Source organism: Numida meleagris, chromosome 18 (assembly GCF_002078875.1).
Source record: "Numida meleagris isolate 19003 breed g44 Domestic line chromosome 18, NumMel1.0, whole genome shotgun sequence".
In the NCBI taxonomy this organism is placed as follows: Eukaryota; Metazoa; Chordata; class Aves; order Galliformes; family Numididae; genus Numida; species Numida meleagris.
In genome coordinates, this window is record NC_034426.1 from 1188015 (window position 1) to 1207337 (window position 19323).

At 47.7% G+C, this 19323-nt stretch overlaps 1 protein-coding gene across 2 annotated transcripts in view; it reads right to left on the bottom strand.

Annotated features, from left to right (window-relative positions):
- The window catches only part of GALNT17 (polypeptide N-acetylgalactosaminyltransferase 17), a 190118-nt gene that overhangs the window by 106609 nt on the left and 64186 nt on the right, over positions 1–19323 (bottom strand). For both annotated transcript variants that reach the window (XM_021415775.1, XM_021415777.1), the window contains exons 3-5: positions 15115–15281; positions 6743–6917; positions 4643–4840 (exon numbers count right to left, since the gene is read on the bottom strand). In XM_021415775.1, coding sequence (XP_021271450.1) covers positions 4643–4840; positions 6743–6917; positions 15115–15281 — 540 coding nt within the window. The remainder of the gene's footprint in view (positions 1–4642; positions 4841–6742; positions 6918–15114; positions 15282–19323) is intronic.

The following is a 19323-nucleotide window of genomic DNA, read 5'->3' on the forward strand; positions in this document are numbered from 1 at the left end:
TCTCAGGCAGACACACCTGGTGAGGCTTCCAAATGCAAGTTACCATTACCAACCATGTCTGCCTTTTATGGAAATCAGCTTTCCCTTTGACTTCCAAAGCAGCTACACCAGAAGAGTGAGAACATCCTACACCTGCCTTCACACAGCAAAGGGGACCTTCCAGCAGTTTGCAGATGCCAGTGAATGCCAGGGAGGGCTAATTTTAAAAAACCGTCAACATTGTGTACAAACACCTTCTTCAAAAACAAAAGCCCAAGGAATAACCCTTGAAATTCTGCCCAGCTCTCCCAGCATCACCTACATTTAACAGCCCACTACAACTCCAACTTCCTGGATGCTTTCTCATAAGATTTCCAGGCTGAGGGCTCAGATGCCGGCGAAAATATTTCTAACAGTTTTAGCAAGGCTGTCTACAGCGATCTGCTGAGGGTTGCATGCGCTGCTGTACGATGCTCATCCCTGCAAAGGTGCAGATGCACCACAGGAACAAGCTGTCCTAAACAAAGGTTCACTTGTGTCATTCTGCACGTTGTGTATTCCTGAGAACAATTTTACTTTTATGGCTCTTGAGAGGTTGGTGCATAGCCCATGTGTTCACGAGCTGCAACAGCTGCCTGGAAAAGATCTGACTGGCTAAAGAGGAAAGAACATATCAATTAATTAACGTAAAGAAAACAGCGAGTTTCTGTGTTTGTGAAAGCCATCTTGGGATGGTGGCTGCTGGAAGCACTAAGGAAATATCTAGCAGTTTCCAAATATATATATAATAAATATAGTAATAGCAAAAACATCAACACTGCAAATCCCTACAGCCTTATGGCAAGTGAAACACACCTTGGCAAGAGTGGGAGACCTCAGTATTATTTGCAGTTTGTGACAGAGGTGACAGCTTATAATAAACACCACAAGTATTTTGCTGAGCGGCACAATCAGGCACCTTCTCTCCACTTGCATGTCATATTCAATAACCTGAAACCCCTCTGTTTTTTCCCATCTCAACCTCCAAGCACCATTTACACAACCATGATGAGAGTTCTCTCTTTCCTAAGTATGTCGCAAAGCAAACCTATTAGCATTTGAGGCTGAGATAACAGGTAATTGGGTGGGTTAATTCAAATTATTTTCATCATTAGGGAAAAAGAAAACACAAAAACAACACCCAAACCCACCAGCTTTTTTGTTCTTTTACAATCCATAACGCTCAAAACCAATTTCCTCCTCACAGTGATCTTAATACTAATTAAATGAGCTTTTGTCTTCCAACACCACTAAAGATGAAGTACCACATAAAACAGCTGCAGCAAAGCCCCATCCAAAGCCCAATTTAACCTGCTAGCTGCTTCCCAGCTGGACTCTGCATGCCTGCAAACACACATCTGTCATCTCTGAAGCCACCCGAGGACTCCTTCAGTCCCAGCACATTAGGGGGCTTGCTAGCTAACAGAGCCATTCAGCACTGCTTTTACCTCTCAGGCTGAGCCAATCCACCAAGCGAGTGCAGAAAATACAAAGAGAAAGTCAGGAAACACATTATATTCTATTCACGATGCTCTTGGTGGACCCACCAACCAAGCAACCAAGATTATGCGCACTGCTGCCAGTAGAAAAGTGGGACGACCCTCATTTCCCTGCTCAAGTACGTGTCCCTCGTCCTCAAGTCTGGTTATACACTCTCCCTGCTTACTTGGCTTCTTGAAGAAACAAAGATGCAAGAGTGCTTTTCCTGAATCAGAGCCCCAGAGCCATCGAGGTGTCACATCTGTAATCATAAATCATGAGCCTTGCATCTGGAGCGCAATCAGCAACTCCAGCCAGAAGTCTCGCAGATATCAGCAGTTTCTCCAAAGCTCCTTTCTGACAAAACCTGATGCAGCACCAATGAAGTGAGTCAGGCAGAAGGAACCGCTGGTGCCCGCAGCCCAGCAGTGTCACAGCAGCAAGCAGGCTCTCTACTGAGAAGCCCCCTAAAATCATGGGCTGCCAGGTGGGAGATGAAGCTTTCCTGGAGAGCACTGGAGTCAGATCCCACACTTTTGCTGCCAGATCGGGTCAGCACCATGCCATTTCACAGCGCTTCCAAAGACCTGGCTGGGACAGGACGGGGAAAGCATCAGCTTTCTTCTGTTTTCCCTTGACAAACAGGATTTCTGGGCTGGCAGTAAACACTGCTCAAGGTGTATCATTAAGGACTACGTAAGTTCAGGTTAGGGGAAGACCTGCGGGAGAGGATCTCTGTAAAGAAGGATCTGGGTGTTCAGTGGACAACAGGTTGGCCATGAGCCATCAGTGTGTCCTTGTGGCCAAGAAGGCCAATGGTGTCCTGGGGTGCAATAAATTGAGCGTGGCCAGCAGGTTGAGGGAGGTGATCCACCCCCTCTACTCTGCCCTGGGGAGACCACATTTCAAATACTGTGTCCAGTTCTGGGCTCCTGAGTTCATTCCCAACAGGGATCTCCTAGAAGGAGTCCAGCGGAGGGCCACAAAGATGATACAGGGCCTGAGATGATACAAGACTGAGAGGGGATCTGATAAATGTTTATAAATCTCTAAAGGGAGGTGGGAGGCAAATGGATGAGGCCAGGCTCTTCTTGGTGGCATGTAGCAATTGAACAAAGAGTTAATGGCCTAGAACTTGAACATAGGAAGTTCCATAGAAACATGGGGAAGAACTTCTTTATGGTGAGGGTGACGGAGCACTGCAACAGGCTGCCCAGGGAAGTGGTGGAGTCTCCTTCTATGGAGATACTCAAGACCTGTCTGGACACCCACCTGTGAGACCTGCTGTAGGGTACCTGCTGCGGGGAGGGTTGGACTCAATGGTCTCTTGAGGTCCCTTCCAACTTCTGCGATTCTGTGATTCTATATACACACATTAACACCATTTGAATGAGAAAATTCAACTACCTTAATGAGAGCTCATGCTGATGCAGGTAAGCATCTACACAATGGCTGTTTAAAACGTCACTTAATGCTTGCTTCTCCTATGAGTGCTAATTTAGACGTGATACGTTATGCCATAATCACAGCTTTATCTTCTGGGCAGAAGTAGTCAGAAAAGTCTGTAAGCCTGGCAAGGAGAGCCTAGTTGTGAAATGCATGCACAACAAATTGCTGAGATTGAGGGTCTCCTCATGTATCAGAATTTTAAACATTAATGGAAAAAAAATAATACAGAAGATGAATTTCAGAATCCAGGTTTTACAGCAGCATCCCTCCTAGCCATTAAGAGAGACTGTTTCTTGTGGGAAATTTATTGGATGGAGCACGAACCTGGAACCAGTTTGAGACTGGGCCATATTTTAGACGAGTTTCATGCCATCAGCACTCTTTGCCTGGATAATTATATCTTATGAATCAACCATGAGAGAAAATTGCCTGCCAGTGTGCTCCCACAGCTGTCTGCCTCCTGTCTCTGCTTCTGAGGGTTTGGTATGGGCATGCTGGAGCCCCTGTCTTGGGCAGGGGGGTTTCTCCTGATGCAGCCACAATCCCTGCACACCAATGGTTTAAAACAAAACAAACAAAAGGAATCAGCTGCCTTTTTTCCCACTCCCACTCTTTTATCCTAAAAGGTCACTATAAAACTAATGTACCTTTGCACATTATCATTTCAGAATTTCCTCTAATCCCATGCATGATTACATGGAGTACCGCACCGGTCTCCCATTCATGCAAATGCTGTCGTAAAGTGCACAGTTTTCATAGCACTATATGACAAAAAAAATAACTGTAGTCATTTATTTCTGGTCTGAATGCAGTTGCACAACATAATGCAACCAGACAGTATTTTTCATCAGCTTTTTGTTGTGGTCACTACCCATTCATCTTTCTCATAACCCATCCCCCAGTGCGCGTTAACAACGTTATTTCAGTAAAATGCTGAATTATTCAGCATCACCATGAGGCTGCTGGCTCTGTTACAGAAGCAGATCCTTGGAGGCACTGCCCTCTGACAGCCCCTGTGCCTGTTCTGCGCACCCCACACCTGAGGCAGCAGTGACCACGTTACACTTCAGGTATTTGGGTGCTGTCAAGAGGAAATAACCGACCTCTGCATAAGAAGCAACCCCAGCCTAATGCATCGAGCTGCTCTCTCTCCTCCTGCTGCTATAACACTGCTCAAATGGACTTGTCCCACACCTGCAGCCTGCAGGGAACAACGCTGTTGCCATCCACGCAGAGCTCAGAGTAAGAGCAAGCTAAGACCTATTTGTTTCAGTGCTTGTAAAACAACATCTTCGCTTGCTCTAACTTTGCCCTGAAAGGAGATGCACTTTTTATGCAAAATACCCAATGCTTTCATTTTATGAATTCACACTTAGTTCATTATGCAGCAATAATCACCTCATTCCTTATGATTTCCAAAAAACTGGATGCTGTAATTGAAATAAAGCAACTTTGTCACGTGCAGTTAAACATAAGACTGTGCAAACCTACGCAGTCCCCACAGCTCCCAGCGTTTCTGCACACCACGGCCAAATAATACCCTTTCTCAAAGCTGCTCACCCCAGCAAGACCCCTCCCCTGGTTGTGTTACAACACAACAGCCTCCTTGAGCACTCAGTCTCTCCAGGCTGGCTTCTCACTTCATCTTCCCACGTTTTGCCCCATCACACTTCACCGAGCGGGCCGTGCAACGTACCTGATGGGCAGCGAGGGGTCCCCAGCGTCCCACCAGTCCTTGGGGGGGCTGATGTACATGCACCACAGCTCCCAGCTGTACCCGTGGGCTGAGTTCTCGTAACGCTGCACCTCGAAGTTGTCCTGCTTGATGTTGTCTATGGAGGGCAGGATGACCCTTCTTCGGTTTTCCTGAATTCGTGAAAGCACCGGCTCGGCCCTGGTAAAAAGAAGCAATGTGCAGGAAGAAATTTAATTTCTTCCTAGTTTGCACATGGACACTGTCGCCTTCATAGAGCTTGTACACTTAAATAACGGTAAGGAAATAAGCCCCTTGTCACCATTCGGTAAATAGAAGGGAATATCGTGGGCCCCTCCTGCTGCCATTCAGCAGTGGCATCGTGTCTCCAAAGAGAAGCAGCAGAACCCACCCAGAGGGGTTTGGAGAGCAGCACGCAGCTCCGTGCAGAGCCACTGAGCAATCCCACATTGCAACACCCCAGCCTCTCTCCTACTAACCCACCTGCCCCTGCTTTTATCACATGCAGAGAGAATACATTTACACGGCCAGGATGAAAGGTTGTTTCTAAAAGGCGCTGCCAAGCCACCAGGGAGATGCAGCAGGAGGCTGCAGTGCTTGCACTTAGTGGGGTTCCCTGTCTGAACACATCCCTTGTGCAGGGCCTGCGAGCAGGGACAAGCACAAAGCCCTGCATGTCTGGGGTGGTCCAGCACTCTCCTACATCACTGACTACTCCTATGAAAATTCATGGGCGAGCTGAGGCCAGCAGCAGAAGCAAAAAACAATTTCCACAAACTGAGGCATTAAGCTGTTGAAATGAATGAAAGCTCTGAAACTGGACCTTATCTTTTCCTGCAGAGCCAATACACTATGTCTTCTCTGGTCTACTTGTTTAAAAAAAAACACCAAACATTATTAAACATTAATTCCACACTCTGAACTTTTTTTTTTTTCCAAAATTGTCATGTTTTTAAACTGAGCTTTCCTGATATCTTCACTAAGGTAGCAAAGAAATCAGACAAACCATCAACTAAGGGCCGGATTTGCAGCATGGACCGACTCTGCAGGCAAGAACAGCACAGAGAAGGTGCTCAGTGACAACCTGGAGCCTCCTTCCATAGGAGAGCAGCAGCAGCAGCAGTTATGCAATGCCAGAGCTGAGTCCTTGCTGCAGAACCGCTCCCTCTCCACCCCTCACAAAAGCTATTTCAAGAGTTCAGTAAATTGTAACTTCCTCAGTATACCAATAAAAGCACGTGTGGAGACTTAACGATCTGAAGAGAGGAATGTTTAGCTGGGAATACAGATATCAACATAAGTAATGACTCCTAAATACACTCTTCTGATGCGCTGCTATTATAAAAAAAATCCAATGACTGCACAGAACTCTGAGTTGCTGTAGAAGCACTTTTCTAGTGGATGTTTCTTCGTGTTCAAATGAGACACAAGTTACTGTCTTCTATATCTAGTTTCCTAATCAAGGGCCATTTACTTTTCACACGTGGTTGGAGAGAAAAACCACTCTCGGTATCCTTTCATGACCTAGACTTACAGAAACTTCAGCCACTTGAACCCACACGTTTCGGCTCTCTCTGGAAAAGAGTCCTTATGCAACACCTTCTGTTGCTTCTGCGCCTCCGCACTTATTCCTAGCTGCAGAAGAAACAAATCAATCTAAGACATCAGCCTCCCCCAGTGGGATCCAGCTGCAAAGGGCAAGAATGTGGGAAATGCTTTCTTTTTCAATCCCCCACTGTCTGCGCTTTTTATTTTCTAAACTTGCAGTTCTTAGGCCTAAGAGAACTGGAAATCAACCTGAAAAACAAACTAGAAAACAGGGAGAAACAGGGAGCGTCCCTCAAACAAGGGACAAAGAAATGATGACAGAAAACAAGAGCAGTAATAATTAATATCATTTATAAATAAGACCTTTCCTCTGTCTTCCCAACGTATCCCACCAGCGGGTGTTCAGCACAGAAGGAAGACAGGGTGCACGTGCCAGTGGCAATGTTCCCATGCACCCTAACAAAACGATGGGCTGCCCCACATCAGCATCCCACCGCGCACACCCCAAGCGAGAGCTCCCGGCCGAGCACCTACCAGCCAGCAGTGAACTCCACGTGGGCATCGAAAAACCCGGTGACGTGGCCCGTGGCCGCCTTCCAGCCCTCGATGCGCGCTCGGATGAGGCCTTCCCTCTTCTGGTTGCGCACCACTTTCACGAGCCCTGGGTACCGCTTATTGACGTACTCCTCCAGCGGCGCCTTCAGTTCCTCTGCCGGGAGAAGCACCAGAGGCCCAGTGAAAAGTTGCAAAGCCGTCACCTAACAGAACCCCCTGCACCCAGACACCGCCGCTAGAAAGGATATATTCACTTGAAACTGCCTTACGCTGAATTAATGCTGTTTTGCATTTGTCAAACCTGACGTTGAACGGACCACGATAGAATTAAAGAGGATTTGGCTTTATTCAGAAGATCTTCATCCTCTGTCTTATGCTCATTGGAAGTGCAGATCGTTTAATTGTGTTGCCTAAGCCCATACATGTGCTGTGGCTGAGACCATGACAGAGCTGTCAGCCTGCAGTCGTTACCAGCACTGAACTCGTTGGTAGGTACAAGTTACATATTGTGAAAAAAGATATACAGAATTTATGAACATGAAAGTATAAGAGAGGTTGGAAAAGCTGCAAAAAGTGGTAGATACCAGTATGTTTTTACAACAATTCGGAAAAGTCTCCAAAATCTCTACTGCCCCATTTGAGAAGCTTTGAGATTCTCAGACTAAGATTTGGTTGGAGGTCGTGAGACTGTAAACCATGCCAGGCAGGGGCATGATGCATTCACCAGTCATGTGTGCCAGCTTCCTGCTGGAGATTTCAACACACTGTGCCCAACGCTCCAGAAATAAAGCAAACAATAAATAAAGGAACATCCAACCATCACGAACAACAAAGAAAACCCTAACGGAACACTCCAGCTTCCATCAGATGTACCCTACTACGCAGGTACAGTGGAAGGAGTGAACAGCCTCCTCTTACAAAACTCACCTTTTGTGCTGGGTTACCTTAGTGCTCTACCAGAAACCTTGGTTCTTTTACCTCCTGGTGAATCAGTGACATGCACAAGGTCTGCTGACGAAAAGTGCTCCGTAAAACCTAAGCAAAACCACTGTGTACCAACATGGATTGTTAACACCATGAAAGTGGTTCCTGAGAGGGTCTTTGATTCCTACAACGCTCCAAGGCATCAGGAAATCAAGACACTGTCAGTGACCCCACATGAAGGTTGTTACCCCCAAAATATATTTGCCAGGAAAAAAAAATCACAATGAATATAATCCACAGCATACAGCACGTATCAGCAACAAAGCCGTTCTTGCAGGAAGGAAACACAGCAAACAGGGAGCAAACGAGTCAACACCAAGTCCCATCTGCTGGGCTATCCTGGGACACCATCAGAGGATATGGCAGCATCTATCCCCTTTCCCTCCACGCCTTCTCTCAAGCACATAAAATGTGCTTTCTTCAGACTGGGATTGCTCCCCTCACATACCAATTTCCCCAAAGTCTCATTTCTCTTTTATGCTGAAATGGGAATAAAAAGAATAAAGCAAATGAGCCCCTTCCTCAACTCAAAGCATCTGCATCGCATACACACATAACTCAGCAACTTCCATTTCATGCTGAGCCACTCAGAGAAAAACCAGCATTTAATGGAGACAACAACTCTTCTGAATGGTTTTAAGGAGACAGGGACGCAGACTCATTGGCAGATGAAGCCCCACAAGCACAGCACAGCCTCTCGTGTCATTAATGCTGCAGACCATAGCATTGCAGGCTAGATGGAACTATTAAAACAGCTTTCAACAAATTGGAATTTTAAGATTCCCTCATTGAGGGGAACCAGGAAGAAATGTTCATGGGAACCGTTTGAGCAGCTCAAAGGAGGGCACAGCTCTAGTGAACCCGGGAAGAACTGCAAATTCATGCCTCGGAAGAAACTGAACTCAGAAGAAGCAGAAATAACCCAGGGAGACCCAGGTGCCTCCTGATCTTCCTGGAGGGATGCTGGAGCCAGCAGGCAGAGAACCCAACAGCCACAAGCACACAGGCAGCACAGCACAGCAGTGCCCGTGAGAAGGGGCACAACGCTGGGCAGATTTCTGGGCTCTCTCCCAGTCTGCCTCATCTCTGAGCACTCTGGGGTGAGAATTAGCTCCTGCAATGTGCCTGTGCAAACCCTGGCCAGAGGAAGGGTGCACATCTGTGCTGGTCTTGGTCGGTGTCTGATGCCTCCGAGCTGGGCAACAGCTCTTCAGGAGGAGGGCAGGTGCTAAGCACAATGCCACAGCACTCTGGGGATTAGGAGACACCCACTCAGCACCCAAGCAGGTAGCCAGTGAGCAGGCACAGAGGTGGGCTGGGCTCTGGATGTGGTGTGCTGTCAGAAGGTGCAGTTCCAGGTTGAGATCTGGAGCACCGCTGCATTAAGGTTGGCAGCAGCAAACTTCTTCATCTGTCACCAACTTCAGAAGCGTTTCATCTCCAACTCCTGCATCTCTGCACCACGTCCCAGAGCTGTATTAGGAAGGTTAGGAAGGCTGAAATAGTATGCCTGGAATTAAGTGACTTCCACTATGGGGGAACAGCCAAGATCCTTGCTTAATAGAGTCAGCTTTCCCACAAATTGGCGGCCTGGACTTTGAACCTGCTGTTTTCAGTACTTCATACAAGCTTCAGCAAGGGAGGAAGCATCTGGCCGCTGCTCTCCTTGCCTCTGCCTTATGCAGTGCACTTGCAGTGCTTTCACCCATATCAGCTCACTGCTGAAAATGAGAATATCCCCAGCATAATGCACCAGCAACAAGTTCAGCATGATATGCAGCTCAGAAAAAAACTCTGGATGCAAAGAGACAACCAAAAGGAGCCAAGGTGGGAGCACAGCAGCAGCTGCCCCACTCACCCTCATCCTAATCAAAGTGGTTCCTGTGCAGCCCATGAGCTCACGAGGTATCTGCGTGGGTCAATCTCCAGGGGTGCTCCTTCACAGCACACCCACATCATTCCCGAATCCCATTCGTTACAGATGCAGTCAATATCTGCACATTGACGTATCTGTGAACATTTGGTCTTTGCCACCGCATGAGACATTTCCAGGAAAGTTTTGCAGAAAGAAGCTGAACTGAAAATGCCAGCAGGTTCAATTTCAATCCTCCCTTTTGTTCTCCATCTGTCTGTATTGATCTTCACTGAAGGGCAAGCCCAAGAAAGTAGAATCCAATAGACCTGTTGCTCTATTAAAAATTCCAGCTGTCAGCTGTAATGACTCATGTATTGCAAAGTGTTTTGTCACCCACACGAGCCCTTTGGGAAATAGGCCTGCCAGAGAGACAGAGCCACCGGCTGCCACTACGAGCAGCTGTGTCACGGACAGCAAAGGACAGCACGGACAGGTCCTGATGCAGCGACAGAACATCCACTGCTCTGTGTTTCATGCTGCCAATCCTGCCCAGACCTCCCCAAATCCCATCATGGTGGGAACTACCTGGTGGCACACAAAGGAAGGAGCAAAGACCAATGGCACCAGATAGCCGAAGGAACAACCAACAGCAGAAAATGCCTTGTATGATGCTTAGGGAGCAGAGTGCATCTCCTCTACATCCCTAAGGAAAACATGGCAGTGTTTGCCAGGCTGAGCCAGGTGAGAAACATCTACAGAGCCCGAGGCTTTATCAGAAACCCCACAGGTTGCAGGGCACATGGGTTAGGGCTGGGAATGCTGCATGCCATGGGGACAGCAGCGCTGCCCTCACCTGCCTGAAATGCCACAGCCATGGCAGGTCAGGAATCCACAGAGGAAACTCCTTCAGTGATCAACAAATGGCTGTGAGAATTTTGGCAGCAAGATTCGGATCCAGGTGAGCCTCCAACGCTTGTCCTGTTTGCGTGCAAATATCGAAGAGGAAACTGTGAAAAGGCGAGCAGGTGAGTGAACCAATTCTCATACGGAGATAGAGGCAAGGCTGATCCCACTGAGCGCCTTCAGCTGCACGTTTCATGCTGACTAAAGCTCAAGAAATAGGGACAAATCAATCAGGTTCGCTGCCTCCTCTGCTCCTGAGGAAGGCCTGAAAGCACCGGTCCTGAACACCTGTGGGACAGCGCCAGGTCTGCTGCAATTAAGCAACTCACCTTTCGACTGAGCAGCTGGAATCATCAGGTACTCAGGCAGGTCCGATGTCGAGGAAAAGCTGAGATAAGACCCAGCTTCTTATAAGTTTGTTCAAACCATTCTCTAAACCCAAATGCACAGGAGCCAGCTCCCAGGGGAGTGCACGCACACCACTGGTGTTGCTGCCGACAGGAGGTGCAAAACAAGGAAGCGATCCATCAAGCCACAGCTCAGGCCTCGCACCGAGGTAAAGTGCAACCCACAGCATGCGTCCCTGGGTGCAGCCAGCTGCTCCGAGCAGCCTTTCATCCAAAGGTTTCCTGTGATACCAAGAAGTTTGCTTTTCAAAGAGATATTATCCCAGATTAAAAACATTAGAAGACAGACGGCACAAACAAGCAGGTGTTGATTTAAGTGACGCGCCCAGACGAAGCGTGCAAGCGCGAGATAACGTAGCATCTCAGGGGCACACATCCCTCCAACAACCTGGGGAACGCCTTATCGCTGCCAAACACAACCTGCATGCCCGCTTTATAAGCACACCCCTGCAACAAACAAACAAAAGAAGCCTCCAAAAAAGTCTTTACAAAGCGTGACACGCAGCTCAAGGGGGAAAGGGGCTCCAACTACAACTCCCCACGCTTCTTCCTTCAAGGAGGGATTTTTTCCCATTACAATAGCTTTGTATCTTTTATCTCCTTACAGCTCACAGACAATGAATCTGAACGACTGTGTTTATTAACTTTTCATCTCTCGTTGCATACTTTTATGTGTGCTGCGTTGTTCTCTAAAAAGCTGAGAGCAACAATGGGCCTAATGAGTCCTCAGGAGCAGTTTGTCCCAGCCTGAAGCTACAGAATTCCCAAGCGGTTTTGCTGCCCTCCGTAAGTGCTTGCTGGCCTGCCCGGAGGGCAGCTAGCAGCCAGCAGCTCAGCTCCCACCTCCAGCCCTGCAACTGACTCCAAAATGTAAAGCTGACCTGGAAACCTCAGGGGTCTTGGTTGTGGAACACATATGACCTTTATATTACCTGTGGCAGGGGGGTTGGAACTTGATGATCCTTCAGGTCCCTTCCAACCCAAGCTGTTCTGTGATTCTATGACACCTATACATATTCCCATCCTACGTTTTCTCTTCCTGATTGTGAAAAATGCTTCCCAGCTAAAACCACACCAAAACACAGCACCCTACAGTGCGCAGTCCAGAGCCACCGGGCTTCCATGGGCCTCTAGGTGCTTGCCCAGAAGCTGCTTCCAGGAGATCACCAGGGTTTAAGGCAGCCACTGCTTTTGGGCCCTTGCTCTTGGAAGGTCCTTTCTGGTGCACAAAGCTGAGCCCCAGGACTTGATGCAGGCTCAGACACAAGCCATACGCCACAGCAACTGTCCTGTGCTCACAACAAACTCTAGCACATTCTTGGGCCAGGCTCTTTTCAGTGGTGCCCAGCAACAGGACAAGGGGCAGTGGGCACCAACTAGAACACAGGTATTTCCATCTGAACCTGAGGAAGAGCTTCTTTGCTGTGAGGGTGCCAGAGCCCTGGAACAGGCTGCCCAGAGAGGTGGGGGAGCCTCCTTCCTTGGAGATATTCAAAACCCACCTGGACTCTTTTCTGTACCACCTGCTGTAGGGAATTGCTCTGGGGGTTTCGGCCAGGGGATCTGCAGAGGTCCCTTCCAACCCCTACAACTCTGCCCTTGTCTCATTCAGTGGATGCTGTACACACACAGCCACATCCTCGCTGCTTGGCACTAGCACTTGCTTCTCCAGGAGTCATCTCTAAATCTCAGAGCTCATGAGAATCTATTTTCCTGTAATTATTTTCCTGTAGAGATAAATCCATATATTACAATGACTTTGTTTGTAATATCCGAAGCATCAACTGTAAGATGTTGCTATTGCTGCTCACAATTATTTCCGACCATTAATGCAAATTAATATGACAATATTATGGCCATTAATATTTCTTTGCTGTCACTGAAACTCCTTGATGATGCAGAGAGTGAATGCACAGGTCCGAGACATATGTGTTGGTTTGTATCATTTCTTTTATAGAAAAAATCTATGTTATTATACGCTTGGGAGGAGCCCTCCATAAACATCTGCCAAGTTACCTCATTATCTTCCTTCAAATCCTCCCTTAAAAATCTCATTTGTTATGATGCCTACAAAGACTCAGCAGCACAGCTCCAACATTATTAACTAACCCTGGTGGGTAACAGCATCTCCTCATCCCTCACACCACCCTCCCTCCATATACTGGAAGGTTTTTGAGGTCAGAACCACTTTGGTGCTCAGGTTTTGTACAACATTGTCCCATTAGGAGGAACCCTGGATGCTCACTGATGTAACTGATGCACCCTCACAGTGGGACGCAGACAGCACACTGCCCAGGTGTGCAAAGCAATTCATTTTCCCCAGCTCCTGCATGAGATGCACACATTTCTCCTCTTCGTCAGCGTGGGTCACCTCTCTGCATCTCCCCCTGCCCAGCCAGCTGCCACAGGGCACTGCAGCACAGCCCGAGCAGCCCAGCAAAAACAGCCATAGAGAGGGAACCCCCCCAGCAGCAAGAGCCCCACCACCACCCTGCCAACACCAGCAGCCTTCGTGCAAGCCACCACCCTTGCACACGCCACCAGGGAAGGCCCGGCCTTGCAATCTCAGCAGCGGATAAAGAGATTTAATTCTGCATCCTCAACACCAGCCGCAGCCTCAGCTTACTCAGAGGTTTGATGCTTTTTGAAAGGATTTGTTTCATTGTCTCATGTCTTTCAACAGTGTCTCCAGAGTCCCTAACTCGATGTTAGTGCTGCGTACTGCAGGGTGGAGGCTGTTTGGAAGCACATTTCTCAGTGCATGGCAGTGGGTGGAAAAGCTCAACAACTACTACCAGAAGGCTCTCTAATGAAGAGAGTTCTTCTCTTCACCCCATTGGTATGGTTTGGTTTTGAGAAGGAACATCTTGTTTCGGTGCTTCAAACTGGGCAATACCATAAGAGGTCACCTGCACGTTCTCTTCACTATCCAAACTGTTCTGGCTCCGAAATCTCACAGCTCCACCAGTGCACGTCACCTCAGCTTCTACACTACAGCTGCTGCGATTTTCATCAGCTGAGGAGCTGGCCTCTTGTTTCTTCTCCTGGTAATTATAATTCATCAGCTTTCTATGGTGCTCATTACTGTGATATTTGAGTGCCTATTTTTACAGGCTTGAGTAGCTCGCTGCACACCATCTCATCTCGCTGCAGACAGACAAGCGACCTCTCAGACTTCCTTTGCAAACGAGCTCTCCTCATCCTGCACCCTCCCTGCTCTTCCTTTCTCATCACAGAATCCACAGCCTGTGACTATTATTATTTTTTTAAATAATACTAAAAGCATGCAATGCAAATGAAGGCAGCAATCAAAGCAACAACCATTTGCTGGTCTTCATGAGATTTTAACTGCCCTAATGACGTTATCCAACTGTACACTGGAAAAACCTGGGAAGAATCCAAGCCTGAAAACGTTGCCATATGAAATTGAACACCCTGCAAATTTCTGTTATCAAAAGCCAGAAGAGAAGGCATTCAGCAGTGCCTGCAAGAGGGCTGAAGCAAAACATGCATGGGTAACATGGGAAACCTAACATCTCCCTCCATGTGTCATAGCCTGAACTTGTGCGTGTTTCTTGTGCTGGTTTCCTCCTCTTCACAAATCTTCCTCACATCAAAAACATAATACAAGAGGAAGGAGGGTCTCTGCAGATCCCAGATATTAAAAAAAAATACATATATTGTTTTATTTTTAAACTGGGGCCTTGTTATAGACAGGGAAACTGAGGCACACAAAGGGGAAAGGCAGAGTGTAACACCACTGTGAGGAGCCAAACCAGAATTGGGTCTCTGTGCTCCAGGGTCTTGTCCCGCTGCTTCATAATTAGAGGTGCTCCTCTGCAAGAAGCACAGCGCTGAGATTAGAAACAAGGGTACACCTGAAACCAGGAGCTGTGGATGCTCTAACAAAGAGAAAGGTAAGACTGCTCTCTAGTTTCCTTTGCAGACTTCTAGTTTTTAATTACAATTCCAATCAATAGTTATTTCAGATTTTTAACTGTGGTTTGATTCTGTTTTATTTTTTGCCACAAAAGCTGAAGAAATGGGATGGGGGAGAGCCACCCCGTCAGACCACGGGCTGCCAGCAGCGTCACCACGACCAAAGGAAACACAACACCCACATGAGATCTGCAGAAAGCAAATTTGAGACGTGAGGAAATCAAACCCCTTCCTGTTCTGGTGACCCGTGCCCCAGCACAAACCTTCATCGCTGTTGTCGTCCACGAGGATGATCTCCTTCAGCAGGTGGGCCGGCGTGTGATTGACAGCGCTGTGCACCGACCGCAGGATGACCGAGAGCGCCTCGTTGACGAAGATGAAGATAATGGAGATCTGGGGCAGGTCCTTGCCATATTTCAGCTCTTTGCACCTGCAGCACGAAGGAGAAAGAAAGAGACGAGGTTAGCAGAGCTCACTGCAGCACTCAGCACAGGGCACATGTTTGTTGTGCAGCATTTAAGACACAGCACGGGCAGCTCTGCACAGTAGTTTGGCTGCCCAGGCATGACTTCATTAGCACTGCACAAGAAGAGAGGACAGCACCAGAGAGCATCCTCTTGGCTCACCAAGGCAGGGTGCAAGCAGCTCGCTCAGCTGAGGTTGTGTTTGCATGTCCATGTATGTATGTCCATAGGTACACAGCTGTCAGAACAGAGGAAGCTGTTCCCGTTTAAGAGGAAGATCCGCTTTGCTATTCCACGTTAAGATTAATTGATGCTCAGAAATGAGTTTTGTTCTTAAACCGCACTTGTGAACTTTCTCCCATCTGCCTTGGTATGAAATGAATACAAAATGACCCTCGTTTAAATAGTTTTAATAAATGTTTTAGCTCTCTTTATAGATTCTTCTGAACATATTTCTGTCTCTGAAGCATCCCAGCAGGGTGCTGCAGTGAACTGGGGTCTTTATACTTCACAGTCAGTACAGGTTAAACCAAAGCTTTGCGATCACCTCTCTGGGTTTCAGAAGTCATTGCTTAAATCCAGCTTTGGTTTGGTGGCTGGGCATCTGCTCGGGCATGTTTCTGGTGTCAGAGGTGGTACTGCAAGGTGTTCCCATTTCCCCCACCAGCCTGCTCCGCAGCCAGCAGCAGGTTCTCTACTTTAAACAATTCAGCCCAACTCGTCAGTTTCCCCTACAATAAACGCTTTCGAGGGAAGAGCAAGAAAACGAGCCGTTCTGCTCCCTCTCGCCATTCAAGCTGGATTAGACACGCAACACCAGCAGTGTTCACAGAATTGCAGTGAGCGTTTACCAACTAAATCCTGCCCAGGTAAGCAAAGACAGAACGACGCAGGACCGAGATCCAGGACTAGCTTCAAGCTCGTTGACTCCCCAGCAATGACTCCGTATTTAATTGTGCTGGGTGTTTCTTAGGCAACAGCAGGCATTCTCTGCACTCCAAAAAGAGACACAGGAGACAGAGATTTTCACAGAAACACAGCTCTTTATGATTCCTCTTTAGTTAACAAGTATGTTGGATGAAAACGAGGTTGCATTTCCTGATTTAACTGTTGCATACCCTAAAGCAATCCAAGCTCTCCACAAAAACGAATCTACCAAACGCTGAAAAACATCTTCCAGAAGGCAGATTGCTCTTTAAAATGAATGAACACAACTGACTCTGAAATTCTGGCACAAAAGTCAAACTAAACAGTGCAAGATTAAAAACCTGCTTTTCATAGATGTCGGTACCTGCTAAGCTGAAGGGAAAGTGGTCACAGGATGAGGAGCATTTCCTTCTAATGACTGCACACCTCTGGTCCCCGGGCCACGCTTCTGGGGAGTACAGGACTCGGCTCGTGATCAAAGTGGTTTGGAGGAAAATCCAAAGCGAGTCCTTTGAGGTTCATCTTCTGCTCACTGTTCCCCCTATCCAATGGCTGAGGGCCAGAGAGCAGCAGTATGGGGAGAAGAGAAGTCAGGAAAGGAGACGGCACCTCAATACCCACACTGTCCCCATGCAGTTTCCCATAAGAGGCAAGGGCTTTGCATAAACACCACAATCCTGGTTGCTGTGGTTGCAACCACAGGAGCAGGGAAAGCAGCAATTTAAAACCAAGTCAACCTCAGGTGGGTCAGCCCTCCAGAGGGCCCTCTGGTGCACAAAGCAGCTGTGCTCAGCAGGGCTCCCTGACTGCATTCTCCAGCTCTGCCGCAGCGCTCATGCATGGGCACACGTCCATGCACGCGTGCCAGAGAGCACCTGGTGCTGTGCGCTCTCGTGGGGCCAGCGTCAGGAGAAGCTCTCTGGATCCAACCTAATTAGAAGGGTCAGCAGAGAACTTGTTAAAGCAGCAGAAATAATGACTACAAGGAACGGGAAATGGTTTAGTTTGGGTTGCTGTTTTGGGTTTTTTTTTTTTTCATTCTAAGCATTTTCAACACAAAATGGCCTGATCCAGACCCTGCTGTGCTCAGTGCTTCAGGTGAACCCAAGAGGAACAGCAGACGGGGACAAGTCCCAAGGTTCAGGCTGAGATAGCATCCACCCCCAGGTGACAAAGCACTTCATAGAATCACAGAATGGCTTGGGTTGGAAGGGACCCCAAGGATCACCAAGTTCCAACTCCTCTGCTGCAGGCAAGGCTGCCAACCACTAGATCAAATACTAGATCAAGTTGCTCAAGGCCCCATCCAACCTGGCCTTGAACACCTCCAGGGATGGGGCATCCACAGCCTCTCCACACAGCAGAGTAAAAAACTCTCAGTGAAAAACTTCCCCTCTGACATCATTTGGATGATTGCAGCCAGCAGCCTCCAAAGGTAGAGCCCAGACCACGTCCACCTTCAGGATTCAGGCTGAGCACCCAGGAGGCAGCACACACACCAGCCCAGATGGCGGGCTTGTCTCTTTGGGGATGTGCAATTAATGAGATGAAAGTGATCCTCGAGAACATTCTCAGGGGAACTGGAGGCTAACCAGCAACAGGGAGGCAGGAAGTGCTGGAATAAACCAGCTGTCCCAAGGCTTTTGCCAAGCTTATTGAGAACTTGAACTAAAACCAGTGCAAACACATCTCTATGTAGGCTAGAAAGCCTTTGCAGCTCCTCACATCTTCCAGGAGAACAACCTTAGGTTTTATTTCTAACGCTCAGCTCATGCCATGTTTGCTGTTTGCCCTGCACGGTGATGGTGAGATCAACACAGTATATCCCCTCTGGAGTCAACTGCTTTGTTTTCATAGGGTCAAAGTCCAGCAACTCTTTTTAAACTTAAATTTGCCCACTTCCAATTGTCTGTCATTACCAAAAGGTGATTTCAGAATACAAGGGCAATACCTGGCCCCGTACATCAAGAAATACCTCAAACTGGAGAAAAATCAAGCAGACTCCTTGTTCCCCTTTTGCCAGATGAGGAACACTCCATTAGGAAAGCACAGAACAATGCTGGCTTGCCAACACCTGTGAGCTAATTAGCACAGGTTACACAGTGACATTTTCCTCACTAAATCCTGCTCTCTTCAGCTAACTTAGGCTGGCACCTGCTTGCAGGATTTATATCAAAATATCATGGATTAATAGCAAAAAGATACAGAGCCCTTATGGCTTTGTCTCTCATTTAGATCAATGGGACATCAGAGTAAGAGGCATTTTATGTCCCATTAAATCATGCTTGACTATGTCCCCTTAAATCACACTGACAAAGCCCTCTTTAAGTTTTGCCTTGCCAACACATGGCATCAGGGGCGGAAGATAAAGCCCAATCTGAGCAATCACTGGGAAGTGTTGCTTGTCCTTCAGCAGGAGGAAACAGTGTTTTACTCCATCCCTGGCCCTTTTCACCCTTCTTTGGTCCGAGATCTTTATTCTACACAAGAGCCCGACTTTGCCATCGGGAGCATGTGGAATAAAATATATTTACAGGGAGGCACTTTTTACAGAGACTATTTTATGCAATAAGCCATTCAGAAACAAATGAAGGATGAGAAGAGGAGGTGGGGGAAGGGCCGAGTTTACGCCGAACAGCTTGGTGTGCGTCAGGCTGTATTAATCAAGTCAGCACATTTCAAAACAACAACCAAAAATCAAGTCATGCAACGATGACAGTGTGCAGCAGGAAGAACAGCGTCCAGACATGAGAGCACAGGAGGAAGCAAGGGGCAGCCCGCTCCCAGATCACACAGCAGGAACACTGCTACCACCGAGACCCTGTAACCACCCATCCCAGCCATGGCATCAAAGACTGCATTCATCACTGCCTCCAGAGATGATCTGCCTCCTCCTGCAATACGCCTTGCTCAAGTCATCCACTCCTGACAGCGCGCACATCTATTTTCCGCAGTACCTCAAATCATTACGGCCATCATTTTTTCCTAATTTGTCCCAGCTGTACCGTCTGCGAGTCCTTCCTCCCCAATCCATATATAAATATGCCTACCCAAATTTTACGTGAAGATTAAAAACCATTA